This window comes from Crocuta crocuta, unplaced genomic scaffold (assembly GCF_008692635.1).
Source record: "Crocuta crocuta isolate KB4526 unplaced genomic scaffold, BGI_CrCroc_1.0 scaffold333, whole genome shotgun sequence".
Classification (NCBI taxonomy): domain Eukaryota; kingdom Metazoa; phylum Chordata; class Mammalia; order Carnivora; family Hyaenidae; genus Crocuta; species Crocuta crocuta.
In genome coordinates this window covers 3,788,209-3,802,773 of record NW_027532856.1, presented here as the reverse complement: position 1 = coordinate 3,802,773, position 14,565 = coordinate 3,788,209, and the positions used below count along the sequence as shown (strand labels likewise).

Here is a 14,565-nt window from a genome sequence, read left to right as displayed (position 1 = left end):
CAAAAAGAAATGTAACTACTTTCTGAACTAGATTTAAAATTGGCCAGTGTGATTTCTTCTTGATTGGAAAAATTTAGAAGCCAAATAAAAATCAGAAAATTGTTTAAATTAGCTCTCTCTAAAAGATGTTTCGATCTGAAAGTGGTTTGATTTTTACTTTCCAAGAAAGTATCATTAAGCTGTATTGGTTTGAGGAAACAATTTTTGAATTCTTGTAACTTAATAAGATTATACTTGCCAAGCTATTATATTTGTGTCCATTGTGGATTTGTGACGGTTAAAAACATTTCAGGGGCGCCTGGGTGGCTTAGTCGGTTAAGCGTCCGACTTTCGCTTAGGTCATGATCTCGCGGTTCATGGGTTCGAGCCCCGCGTCGGGCTCTGTGCTGACTGTCAGCTCAGAGCCTGGAGCCTGTTTCGGATTCTGTGACTCCCTGTCTCTGTGACCCTCCCCTGCTCATGCTGTCTCTCTCTCTCCTAGAAATAAATAAAACATTAAAAAAAAAAAAAATTTCAGAAGTGAAATGTTATGTTCTGGTTTTTTTTCTGTTTTTGTTGTCTTTTTTTCCGTTCATAGAGCAAAGCCAAAACCTCACAAAGCTTAAAATATCTTTTCATTTTTTTTTTCAGCTTTTATTCCTTTCTTTTTTTTTTGAGTTTTTATTTATATACCTTTCTCATAAAGTCATAAAACATTTGAATATGCAGTGACCTTTGAGACTGTATAATTCTATCTCTTCCTGTTATAAATAAGGAAACCGAGGCATAAGGTTGTAAATTAACTTGATTAAGGGCATACAACAGATAAATGACAGAGCTAGTACTTGAAACTAGGCCTTCTAACCAGGTCAGTGTTCAGCTGCACTATACTGCCTCTCCTTCTAAAGAATCTCTTTTTTTTTCCTTAAGATTTTTAATGTTTATTTATTTATTTAAAAATTTTTTAATGTTTTTATTTATTTCTGAGAGAGAGAGACAGTGTGAGCAGGAGAGGGTCAGAGAGAGAGGGAGATACAGAATCTGAAACAGGCTCCAGGCTCTGAGCTAGCTGTCAGCACAGAGCCCGACGCAGGGCTCGAACCCAGGAACTCTGAGATCATGACCTGAGCCAATGTCTTTCTACGAGATGTTTGTAATGATTTCATATTTTACAACATTTGTTTACCATATTTTGATATACTATTTTTTCTATCTGCCAGGTTTTCTTAAAAAAACTATAATTTTCTAAAGAAACAGTCATATTTTTATACAAAATTAAGTTTTCAGGTAACAAAGAAATAGATTTAGGGTACAGCAGAACATGCAGTGTGCCCTGGGGGTGGGGGTGGGGTCAGTATTCTGAGCACAGGGGGAGGGCGGACAAGCCCCACCTGTGCTGCCCTGGGCCACCCATGTGGGCACTGCAAGCCCGGTCAAATCAGTTCCACCCGACACCTGGAAAAAGGAACGGAAGTTGTCTAGAGTTTTGTAGTCATGCAATTATTTCGCTTTTATCAAAAGTTTTAAAAGAACCAAAGTTTTCAGATATCAGAATGTACGAGTGTCTCTGTCTTCTATGTGAAAGGGTAGAAGGATCATCTGAAGACGGCTGCCCTTAAAAGTAAGTCGTTAAATAGGCCGCCATTTCTTACAGATGCTTCAGAGACACATCCTAGGAAGTTTAACTCTCAAGAGCCCAGATCATAATGCGGTGCATTTCCTCGGCTCTTAGTGTTTCTTGCAAACACCGAGGCAAAAGCATATTTAATTAAGTATGGAGCGCTTTATTTTCTCTGTCCTTCAACCAGAATCAGGTCTTCAGGGTTTTGCCAGCATTGTTGGTGGGTTTGCACACTCTCTTTCTAATTGGGTTTATGAATAGTCTTGTGGGTTTTCAAAAATGAAACATGCTAGGGAACATTTTTTTGCTTCTTGATCCTCTCTTTGCAGCAGAATTATATATATGTATATGAAAATCCATTTTGGTTATCTACATTTTGTATTTGGAAATTGTTTTAAAAAATAAAGGAAAAGAAACATAAAAAAAAATGCTTAACTGACTGAGCCACCCAGGTGTCCCAATGTTTATTTATTTTTAAGAGAGAGAGACAGCCAGACAGAGGGCAAGCGAGCCTAGAGAGAGGGAGACACAGAATCTGAAGCAGGCTCCAGGCTTTGAGCTGTCAGCAAAGAACCCCATGCAGGGCTTGAACTCATGAACTGTGAGATCATGACCTGAGCCAAAGTCAGACACTCAACCGACTGAGCCACTCAGTCATTCCTAAAGAGTCTTTCTTTCTCTCTTTTTTTAATGTTTATTTATTTATTTTGAGAGAGAGAGAGAGCGCAAGCAGGGGAGGGGCAGAGAGAGAGGGAGACAGAGACTCTGAAGCAGGCTCCAGGGCTGTCAGTGCAGAGCCAGATGCAGAGCTTGAACTCACAAACTGAGATGTCATGACCTGTGCTGAAATCAAGAGTGAGATGCTTACCTAGCCACCCAGGCACCCTAAAGAGTCTCTTCTAATGCCTTATTAATAGCAATGCCATGTACATTCAAGTTTCAGACAGCTGTAAAGAATAATTAATTTTCATTCATATTATATTCAGTTCATATCACAGTTAACTTAAGACTGCCTTAAATGTGAAATTTACTGCTTTTAAACCAATATACAATACTTGACTCAGATTAGGTAGTTGTTTCTTTCTGTGTGTGTGTGTGTGTGTGTGTGTGTGTGTGTGTGTGTATGTCCGTGTCCTATTCCCCTCCTCAGAATTCTGGCTTTTCTTTTTTCTTTTTTTTAATGTTTATTTATTTTTGAGAGACAGAGCATGAGCAGGGGAGGGGTAGAGAGAGAGAGAGAGAGACACACACAGAATCCGAAGCAGGCTCCAGGCTCTGAGCTGTCAGCACATAACCTGACACAGGGCTCAAACTCAATAAGCCACGAAATAATGACCTGAGCAAGTTGGACGCTTAACCGACTGAACCACCCAGGCACCCCTTACTTTTCTTTAAATACTAGAGAGAGAGAGAGAGAGAGAGAGAGAGAGATTTTCCGCTCTCAAAGGAATACAGATTTTAGGCCTCTTGCTTTCTTTGTGATTCACAATTTTACCGGAGAAGGTAACAGTGCTTTGACTTACAACAGGCTACATTAAAAAATAAATGTAAAGAAAGAATATAAAATGTGTTAAACAAAGGGTTTGTTATTATCTATCCTGTTTACTTGAAAGTAGACTTTTTTTCATGGAAAATACATATTCTGGATAATCTAGGTTGGTCAGAATGATCAGTTTAAAAGCTCTTGCATGTTTATAAGAGGCCACTTCACTCGTCCCCTCACCCAGTACATCCTATGCCTTACTCCTTGCCTATCACTCTAGTTTTCCTCTTTCCCTTTCTCTAGTATTTCCAGGTGGTTATCTTCTGCCCAGAACAATACTGGGGACAAACTTGTTTCCCCAACGCATTTTCTATATTCTGTGCTAGCTGAGGCATTAATTTAAATATTTTCACATCACTTTAGCATACTTTTTTCTTTTAGTTATTAATGTAACTTAAAAATCCTTGTTTCTTTTTTCTTAAAGTTTATTTATTTATTTTGAGAGAAAGAGAGCAAGTAGGGTAAGGGCAAAGAGGGGGGAGAGAGAGAATCCCAACCAGGCTCTGCACTGTCAGCACAGAGCCCAGTGTGGGGCTTGAACCCACAAACTGTGAGATCATGACTTGAGCTGAAATCACGAGTCAGATACTTAGCTGACTATGCCACTCAGGCTCCCCTAAGTTCCTTGTTTCTCCCACTATTAGATGAAATATTATTCTTACTATATAATGTTCCAAAGTTAATTTTGTCTGTTTGACTTTTTCTAAGTTGATCCTTGCAAAATCCTTTCTATTCACCGTAATGTGAATAGCGAATGCCCATGGCAATTCTTTTGACTGCTAAATTAATTTTTCCAAACTTAACAAGCTATCAAAAATTTTACTTAACTAAAAAATAGTAGTTTAAATGAAATGTAGCTATAGAAATGGTCTATATTTGCACTGTCTGTTACAATAGCCAGTTAACCACATGTGATTGTTTTTATTTATATTTATTTATTTATTTATTTACTTGCTTGCTTATTTATTTGTTTTACTTTACATCCAAGGTAATTAGCGTATAATGCAATGATGATTTCAGGAGTAGATTCCAGTGATTCATCCCCTATGTATAACACCCAGTGCTCATCCCAACAAGTGTCTTCCTTAACGTCCCTTACCCATTTAGCCTACCTCCCCACCCTTCACCCCTCCAGCCAGCCCTCAGTTTGTTGTCTGTATTTAAGAGTCTCTTGTGCTTTGTCCCCCTCCTTGTTTTTATATTATTTTTGCTTCCCTTCCCTTATGTTTGTCTGCTTTGTATCTTAAATTCCACATATGAGTGAAGTCATATGATATTTGTCTTTCTCTGACTAATTTCTCTTAGCATAATACCCTCTAGTTCCATCCATGTAGTTGTAAATGGCAAGATTTCATTCTTTTTGATTGCCAAGTAATACTCCATTGTATATATATATACACCACATCTTTTTTTTTTTTAGAGAGAAAGAGAGAGACATCATGAGCAGGAGAGGGTCAGAGAGAGAGGGAGACACGGGATCTGAAGACAAGCTCCAGGCTCTGAGCTATCAGCACAGAGCCCGACGCAGGGCTCAAACCTCTGAACCGCAAGATCATGACCTGAGCCAAAGTCAGACGCTTAACCAATCGAGCCACCTAGGCGCCCCTGTATACCCCACATCTTCTTTACCCGTTCATTCATCAGTAGACGTTTGCATTCTTTCCATACTTTGGTTATTGTCAATAATGCTGCTATAAACATTGGTGTGCATGTGCCCCTTCAAAACAGCACACCTGAGGGGCGCCTGGGTGGCTTAGTCGGTTAAGTGGCCGACTTTCGCTTAGGTCATGATCTCGCGGTTCGTGGGTTCGAGCCCCNTGCCAGCTCAGAGCCTGGAGCCTGTTTCAGAGTCTGTTACTCCCTCTCTCTCTGACCCTCCCCTGCTCACGCTGTGTCTCTCTCTCTCTCCTAGAAATAAATAAAACATTTAAAAAAATTAAAAAAAAAAAAACAGCATACCTGTGTTCCTTGGATAAAAATACCTAGTAGTGCAATTGCTGGATCATAGGGTAGTTCTATTTTTAATTTTCTGAGGAACCTCCATACTGTTTTCCAGTGTGGCTGCACAAGTTTGCATTCCCACCAGCAGTGCAAAAGAGATCCCCTTTCTCCCAATCCTCACCAACATCTGTTGTTGCCTGAGTTGTTAATGTTAGCCATTCTGACGGGTGTGAGGTGGTATGTCATTGTGGTTTTAACTTGTATGTCTCTCATGATGAGTGATGTTGAGCATTTTTTCACGTTGTGGTTGGCCATCTTGATGTCTTCTTTGGAGAAGTGTCTATTCATGTCTTTTGTCCATTTCTTCACTGGATTATTTGTTTTTTGGGTGCTGAGTTTGATAAGTTCCTTATAAATTTTGGATACTAACCCTTTATTTGATATGTCATTTGCAAATATCCTCTCCCATTCCGTTGGTTGCCTTTGAGTTTTGCTGATGGTTTTCTTTGCTTTGCAGAAGCTTTTTATTTTGATGAGGTCTCAAGAGTTGTTTTTGCTTTTGTTTTCCTTACCTCTGGAGACGTGTTGAGTAAGAAGATGCTGTAGCTGAGGTCAGAGAGATTTTTGCCTTCTTTCTCCTCTAGAATTTTGGTGGCTTCCTGTCTTGTGTTTAGGTCTTTCATCCATTTTGAGTTTATTTGTGTGTGTGGTGTAAGAAAGTGGTCCAGGTTCATTCTTCTGCATGTTGCTCTCCAGTTTTCCCAGTGCCATTTGCTGAAGAGAATATCTTTATTCTATTGGATATTCTTTCTTGCTTTGTCAAAGATTAGTTGGCCATACATTTGTGGGTCCATTTCTGGGTCCTCTCTTCTGTTCCATTGATCCAAGTGTCTGTTTTTGTGCCAACCACATGTGAGTGTTGAGCACTTAAACTGTGGCTAGTCCACCTTAGAGACTGAATTTTTAGTTTTATTTAAATTTCATTTATTGCCTCTCAAGATCAAGTGTAAATTTAATTTAAGTAGCCCTATGTGGCTAGTAGCTGCCATATTAAATGTGCATGACTAGAACATCATGTTCAGACTTTTTAGATTATAAGTAACAGAAAATAGTTTATATTAGCTTAAGGGGTAAAAACCAGATTTATCATTAACTATCTACAGTAATGGTGAATCTGATGTTAAACATTATAGGATCCAGGGACACAAAAGGACTCTTTTTGATTCATACCATAGTTCTGCTTCTCTAGGCTCTTACCCTTTTCCAGTGTAGATGGATTTTGTCCTCATGGCAGGGAAATGATCACTGACAACTCATTCTATCCTGCCTGCCTGTTGACCCAAGGGTAAAAAGGCAGTCTCCTCTTTGGGCTTCAAGGGAAATTTCCAGAAAAAGACAATGACTGGCCCAGCAAGCGTCATGTGTCCATCCTTGAAATATTCACTTTGGACAAGGAGATGGGCCATTATAATGGACCAGACTGAGGTCATATGGCTGCCTGGGAGTGTAAATTGGCAGGGGGTCCTGTTTTTGATAGCCTAATCAGAACAATGTGGATTAAGGGAGATGCAGTTTTCCAAGGGAAGAAAGAATTCTGGGTAGGTAAAAACAAGCTAAATTTTTATGTATTAACATAATTTTTACAGTTCTATGATAGTAGTCTATGATAAGCCTAAACTCAGTTAGAAGTGCTAGAAATCCATCTCAAGATAATTCAAAAAAAATATTTTTAAAGAATTTGGTTCTCGTAACTTAGAAGTCTAGAGGTAATATGCCTTCAGACATAACTGATTTCAGTTGCTAAAGCAATAATTAGTCTCTATCTCCATTTCTTGCTTTGGTTTCATTTATGTTAGCTTTGTTCTCTGGCACACCTTCTACACAGAGTTAAGAATTGACTCTGACAACATTAAAAGCACATGATCCATCCAGCTGAGGCAGGAGACCTCTCCCAGTGTTCATATTGTTATGCTTAAAATTCATGTGCTCTCTTTGTGGCCAGGGAGGCAGAGCCAGATGATTGAGAGGCTGGTCAGTATGACCCAGAGTCACACCATCTGAATTACAAGGCAAAAGGTAAAAAGGCAAAAGGAATGGAATACAAAATAGACAAAACAGTAACACATTTTCCTTTTTTTTCCCCATTTACACTCTACCTTTTCATATGAGCTTTTATTATAAATAATTTTTTGACTTTTTTTATTGTTTATTTTTATTTTTGAAGGAGAGAGAGACAAGGTGTGAATGAGGGAGGGGAAGAAAGAGAGGGAGACACTGAATTCCAAACCAGCTCCAGGCTCTGAGCTGTCAGCATAGAGCCTGACATGGGGCTCAAAGTCACAAACTGCAAGATCATGACCTGAGCTGAAGTTGGACGCTTAACCTACTGAGCCATCCAGGCGCCCCAATTTTTTTACTTTCTGACATAGATTTAATATACTTTGTTGATACACTTTGTACAATAAGATGAAATAAAGGGTCTTTTACCATTTTGTTATTCATGTGGTAGTGGAATTGCAGTTTCAGAGAGAAGGGGAGATTTTATAATACTTACATAGCAAAGGGGTGCCTGGTGGCTCAGTCCGTTAAGTGTCTGCAGCTCAGGTCATGATTTCATGCATTGGGCTCCACAGTGACAGTGCATAGCCTCCCTGGGATTGTCTCTCTCTAACCTCCCTCCCATCTCTCTCTGCCTCTCCCCGACTTGTACATTCTTCTTTCTCTCTCTCAAAAAGAAATAAACTTAAAGAATACTTATATAGCATATTATGTAAATGATTCAAGGCAAAAAATATTAAGAAAAAATAAAGAAAATATTTCTCACTGAAGGTAAAAAATAATTCAAAAATCCTCTTATTTTTTTGTGACTCAATTTTCTTGGAGTAGCCGTATTGATTCAATTATTTATTACTGAATTAGCAAGTATTTCCCTTGCCTGAACATATATATTCTCAAATTCTGAAAATTTCAATGGTGATAGCTTAGCAAAACTTTCCAAACAACCTCAGTATCCACTAGCAGGGTATAGGGGAGGAAACATTTTTTTCTCCCTTCTACTCTCTAGGTTCTCAGCATAGCTCTGTAACAAAAGAGAGATTAACAAGAGAAAAACAAACAGCTTATTAATGTGTGTGTCATGGAGAAACTCAGGGATGAGTAACTCAAAGGGTGGCTAGAACTTGAGTTTATATAGCATCTTTTAAAAAATCCAATAAATTTTCAGAGAAATGACAAGAAAAAAGAGATTTTGAGTTTTCTAGGGTGGCAAATGGTGGGGAGGTGGATATAAGGGTCAATAAGGAAAGATAAAACGCCAGCCAACAGTTTGTTATGCAGAGTCCTGTGGTGCTGATAAGAGTCTAAGATTGTTGGTGATTATGTTTTGCACAAAATTAAATCTTGTTTCTAGGCAAATGGGAAAGGACTGAGATTTTCTTTTTTTTCTTTAAAAAAAATTTTTTTAATGTTTTTTATTTATTTCTGAGAGAGAGAGTGTGAACAGGGGAGGGTCAGAGAGAGAGGGAGACACAGAATCAGAAGCAGGCTCCAGGCTCTAAGTTAGCAGTCAGCACAGAGCCCGACGCAAGGCTCGAACCCAGGAACCTGAGATCATGACCTGAGCCAAAGTTGGACACTCCGACTAAGCCACCCAGGTGCCCCCTGAGATTTTGTTATAGCTGTTTCATCTCAGTTGCCTTCAGTTCAAAATAATCCTAATGTCAAACTGCTATATTTTGAAGTGGTAAACTCTGTTACTTTTCTGTGGGAATAGTTAAATTAAAATAATTAAGGGACAGGGCACCTGGGTACCTCAGTCAGTTGAGTTTCTGGCTCTTGATTTTAGCTCAGGTCATGATCTCATGGTTTGTGAGTTTGAGCCCCGCATCGAATTGTGTGCTGACAGTACCGAGCCTGCTTGGGATTCTCTCTCTCTTCTCTCTCTCTCTCTGCCCCTCCCTTGCTCATTCTCTCTCTGTCTTTCAAAATAAATAGATAAAACTTAAAAAAATAATTAAGGGGCGCCTGCGTGGGTCAGTCAGTTAAGTGCCCGACTCTTGATTTCAGCTTGAGTCATGATCTCTTGGTTTCATGAGCTTGAGCCCCGCTATCAGTGCAGAGTCTGCTTGGGATTCTCTCTCTGTCTCTCTCAAAATAATAGAATAAGATTGGTGGATTAATAATATCAATGTCATGGTTATGATATTGTTGTATAGTTTTACAAGAGGTTATCATTGAGAGATTTGGGCAAAAAGTGCACAGATCTCTATTTTTCTTATAACTTCAAGTGAATCTATAGTTATTTCAAAAAGTTTAATGAAAAAAATTTTAATCATAATTCTAAATATAGTGTATGAACATAGAACATTTATTTCTTACTTATGTAAAAAAATCAGGTTAAGGTCTGTAGGTACCCTATATTATAACTCTTACTAACTTATGCATAGAAGGGGCACTGAGGGCTGGCTCAGTCAGTAGACCGTGTGACTCTTGATCTTGGGGTTGTGAGTTTAAGCCCCATGTTGGGTGTAAAGATTATTTAAAAATAAAACCTTTAAAAACTATGCATGGGATAAAAATGGTCATAATGGTTATATCTAAGTTGTTGGATTTTAGATGATTTTTCTTTTCTTCATACTTTTCATCATTTTGTAAATGCCCTATTATGAATACATACTATTGTGAGAACCATACTTTATCTTTTTTTCCTAATCATCAAAAAAGTGAAAGTTATCTTTTAAAAATACCTTTAAAAATCTTGCTTTCTCAGCATGCCAGTGTGAAGGAAAAGATAACCGAATTCCATTACTGAAGGAAGTATTTGAAGCCTTTCCTAATACTCCCATTAACATCGATATCAAAGTCAACAACAATGTGCTGATTAAGAAGGTACTTAAGGCATTGCCTCTTCTGGGTGTGTTGTATCCCATTTCACAAACTAAATAAGGCTAGAGTAGGTGACTTCAATTCTGTTCAAGGAAATGTGATACTCTAGGGATCAGTATTGTTTTAAATAATGCCCTGGTAGAAGAGATCACTTTACTGTAGGAAAGCCTGTTTTCAGAGATAGTTGTCCTGCCTCAGTCATGCATAAAAGTAAGTTCCTGTGAACCAACTGTTCTGGCAATTAACTTCTTCAGATTTAATTTGTTTTGTTTGTAATTAGTTTGTGTCAAATGACTAAATAGTTGTACTCTCTTAGATAAATCATATAATGGTAAAATGTAAATAATTGCTTATATTTTGTAAAATAATCTGAATTCATATATTCTTCCAAAAGTTTATGTGACTCACTCACTGGCAGAAAGTCAATTGTAATCCATTTTTAAAGTGAGATAATGTAAATGGATTTACAAATAGGCACATGCATCAACTTTTTGAATTTTCGCATGTAGGTTTCAGAGTTGGTGAAGCAATACAGACGAGAACACATAACAGTGTGGGGCAATGCCAGTTATGAAATTGTAGAAAAGTGCTACAAAGAGGTAAGCTTCAGAAATGATACAGAATGATCTTTCTTGCTGTTGTTGTATATCTATACATGGCCTTACTATAATAATTTTTTAAATTACCTTTTTCAAAGCCTTGATACAAAGACAGTTGGTACTGGGTAGAAGCACCTAACCAGAAGTTTACTAATAATGGATTTAATAGAAATAATGGATCTTACAATTTAAGTTCAGTGTACTTGGGCTGGCTCACAGAATTCTTATTTTCACATGCTAATATTAGTTGTTTGCCAATACTTTATTATGTACATTATGAAACAAAATATAATTCCTGTCCTTTTAATGTCTGGTGTGGTGGGTTTTTTGGGGTTTTTTGGAGGAGTTAGGTTATTTAAATTTTCTGTGTAATTTTGAATTAAGGAAAAGTATTTAGTCATTCAACTCTATAGCTCAAGCTTCTCTGTTCCCTGCCTCCCAAATGGAATTAATCAAATTAATCCAGGATCATAATTATCAGGTGGTATATAAAAGTAGGGCTATCTACTGAGATCTTTCTGCTTGAAGAAAATAGATCTATAAAAAGTGATATTGATATATCTTGACATGGTATGCTAAGTCTCTATAAGCAAGTTTAGCTCTATACTATAGCTTCAATAAGTATAGCTTATGTACTTATATACTATAGCAAGTGTAGCTAGGAGAATGTGAAATTCAAAATATTAAAAAACCTTAAACATTAAAGACTCTCTTTTAAAATATAAGTGATAGTGCAGAAAAATATTGTGATACAAGTAGCAATTCAAAACACAAGGTTTTCTTTGGGGAGGGCCTTTCTTCCTCACAAAAAAAGGCAAAAACATAGATCTAGAATTGGGACCATTACGTTAAAAGTCCAGTTGAAGCCCTCATTAAGGCAAGTAATTTTTTTATGTGCCACAGCTTCTCCGAGATCCCAACGTAGCTTGTGTACAAAAGGAGAAAACAGAGTAACCATTGGGATGAATGGTTTCATCAATAATTTAGGACTAGGACTTTTCCATAATTAATCACATGTCATTAAAAGTGACTGTATTATTGACATTTTAAATTTTTATTTATTTGTTTATGTATTTGAGAGAGTGCAAGTAGGAGAGGTGCTATCAGGGCAGAGCCTGACGTGGGGCTTAATCCCACAAACTGCAAGATCATGACCTGAGCCTTAACCAAGAGTCAGAGGTTTAACTGACTGAGCCACCCAGGCGCCCCCTAATTTTTATTTAAAAAAAAATTTGAGGGGCACCTGGGTGGTTCAGTCAGTCAAGCGGCCGACTTTAGCTTAGGTCATGATCTCGCAATTAGTGAGTTCAAGCCCCGCATCGGGCTCTGTGCTGACAGCTTGGAGCCTGGAGCCTGCTTCAGATTCTGTGTCTCCCTCTGTCTCTGCCCCTCCCCTGCTCATGCTCTGTCACTCTGTCTTTCAAAAGTAAATAAACGTTAAAAATTTTTTTAAAAAAATAAATAAATAGGAGCGCCTGAATGGTTCAGTCTGTTAAGTCTCTGACTCATGGCTTTCGGCCCAGGTCATGATTTCACAGTTAGTGAGATCAAGCTCTGACAGCGCAGAGCCTCCTTAGGATTCTCTCTCTTTCTCTCTCTCTACCCCTCCTCTCTTCATGTGTGCCCTCTCTCAAAATAAATAAAATCTGTAAAAAATTCTTAAAATAAAAAATAGTGATAACAGCAAATGCTGAAAAAGATTAGGAGAAGCTGGATCTCTCCTACATTGTCAGTGGGAATGTAAAATACTACAGCCACTCTCTTACTGAATTGGGTAGTTTCTTTACAAACTAAACATACACTTATCATGTTAAACAGCAATCTCTCTCTTGGACATTTATCTCAGAAAAATGAAAACTTATGCACATAAAAGCCTGTCTATGAATGTTTACAGCAGCTTTATTTATAATAGCAAAGCCCTGGAAACCAACCAAAATGACCTTCAGTGCTTAGATGGCTAAACAAACTGGCCCATCCATATGATGTAATACTATTCAGCCATAAAGGGAACTGAACTGCTGATATGCGCAACAACCTGGGCCATCCTCATCCTCAAAGACACTTCAGTTATTGGAAAAAAGGAACCTCAAAAGGTTACACACTTGAATCACTACATTGTACATCTGAAACTAATGTATGTTAATTATCTGGAATTAAAATAAAAACCTAAAGAAACAAAAGCCAAAACAAAACAAAATGGTTGCATACTATATGATTCTATTTATGTAATATTCACGACTGTGGTGGTAGTTACACAAATCAGTACATTGTTAAACCTGCACTAACCCAAACACATGCACAGATGAATGCAGATTTTTAAAAAGGTAAAAACTGCATAAGGTCTATAGTCTAAATTAACAGTGATATATACCAGTATAGTGATTTTACACTACAGTTATGTCAGATGTTACCATTTGAGGAAGCTTGGTTAAGGGCACATGAGATTCAACTTCCTGTGAATCTATTATTTCAAAATAAAAAGTCTACTTTTGACCCATAATCATAGAGCTTTTCCTTTGATTCACTTCTTTTTTTAGAAGCCTCTGGCTTTCTGTCATTTTAGCATTTAAAAACTCCAAAACTTCCAGCAGTAATTTTCAGACATCATAGTAAAAATGTCTCAAAATATTTGTTATTCATATCATGAACATGCCATATAATTAAGTCATGCATCTTTTACAATTCTTAAAGTATGATTTATAAGAATTTTACATTAGCCCTTTAATTCCCAAATGCTAGCAACTAAAAATATAAAAATTTAAAAAAGGGGGGGCACACAGTGGTGAGAGGAAACCATGTAGAGCTTATTCCCACTTAATGACTTTTAATTCATTCTTAATGAAGTGTTTAGTTTTTATTTTTTGAGAGAGAGAGAACGAGGGGGGAGAGAGAGAGAGAATCTTTTTTTTTTTTTTTCTTGAGAGAGAACAGGTACAAGTGAGCAAGGGTGTTGAGAGAGAGGGAAAAAGAGTGTCCCATGAGGGGCAGAGACAGAGAAAGAAGTGGGGCTCACCCAAAGCGGGGCTTGTGTTTACCCGATACAGGGCACCCGCTTACCCAATTCTTACTCAAACTCAGGAACCATTAGGTCATGATCTGACCTGAAGTCAGATGCTCACCCAACTGAGCCACCTGGGTGCCCCCACTTAATTCAGTGGTTCTTAAAGTTAGCTGGATATTGGAATCCTAAATCCTAAATAAAAATACTAATGCCTAGGTTCCATTTCCATAAATTCTATTTATTTTATTCAAATATAGTTGACACGAGGTGCCTGGGTGGCTCAGTCAGTTGAGTGTCCGGCTTTAGCTCAGGTCATGATCTCGGTTCGTGGGTTCGAGCCCCGCGTCAGACTCTGTGCTGACAGCTCAGAGCCTGGAGCCTGTCTTCAGATTCTGTGTCTCCCTCTCTCTCTGACCCTCCCCTGCTCATGATGTCTCTCTCTCTCTCTCAAAAATAAGTAAAAATATTAAAAAAAAAACCCAAATAGAGTTGACACAATGTAATATTAGTTTCAGGTGTACAACAGTGACTCGCAAATCGGTACTTTATGCTGTGCCCACCACAGGTATACCTACCATCTGTCAACCATATAACACTATTACAATACCATTGACTCCATTCCCTATGCTGTACCTTTTATCCCCATGAGCTGTTCACTCCATAGCTGGAAGCCTGTATCTATCTTTCCTTCACACATTCCCCCATTCCCCTCCCCTCTTGACAACCTGATGTTTGTTCTCTCTATTTATGGATCTGTTTCTGCTTTTTGTTTGTTTGTTCATTTTGTTTTTTAGATTCCACATGTGAGGGAAATCATATGGTATTTGTCTTTCTCTGTCTAACTTATTTCACTTGACATAATACCCTCTCAGTCCAACCATGTTGTTGCAAATGGCAAAGTCTCCAGATATTCTAATTTAGAAGATACAGAGTGGCATCAGCTATCATGTCGGTGGGGTGCCGGCATACCAATCCCATCCCCACCACCCCACCCCCC

At 38.0% G+C, this 14,565-nt stretch overlaps 1 protein-coding gene across 2 annotated transcripts in view; it reads left to right on the top strand.

Annotated features, from left to right (window-relative positions):
- GDPD1 (glycerophosphodiester phosphodiesterase domain containing 1) overlaps positions 1 to 14,565 on the top strand; it is a 56,219-nt gene that overhangs the window by 30,800 nt on the left and 10,854 nt on the right. For both annotated transcript variants that reach the window (XM_077745537.1, XM_077745536.1), the window contains exons 5-6: positions 9,853 to 9,971; positions 10,478 to 10,567. In XM_077745537.1, coding sequence (XP_077601663.1) covers positions 9,853 to 9,971; positions 10,478 to 10,567 — 209 coding nt within the window. The remainder of the gene's footprint in view (positions 1 to 9,852; positions 9,972 to 10,477; positions 10,568 to 14,565) is intronic.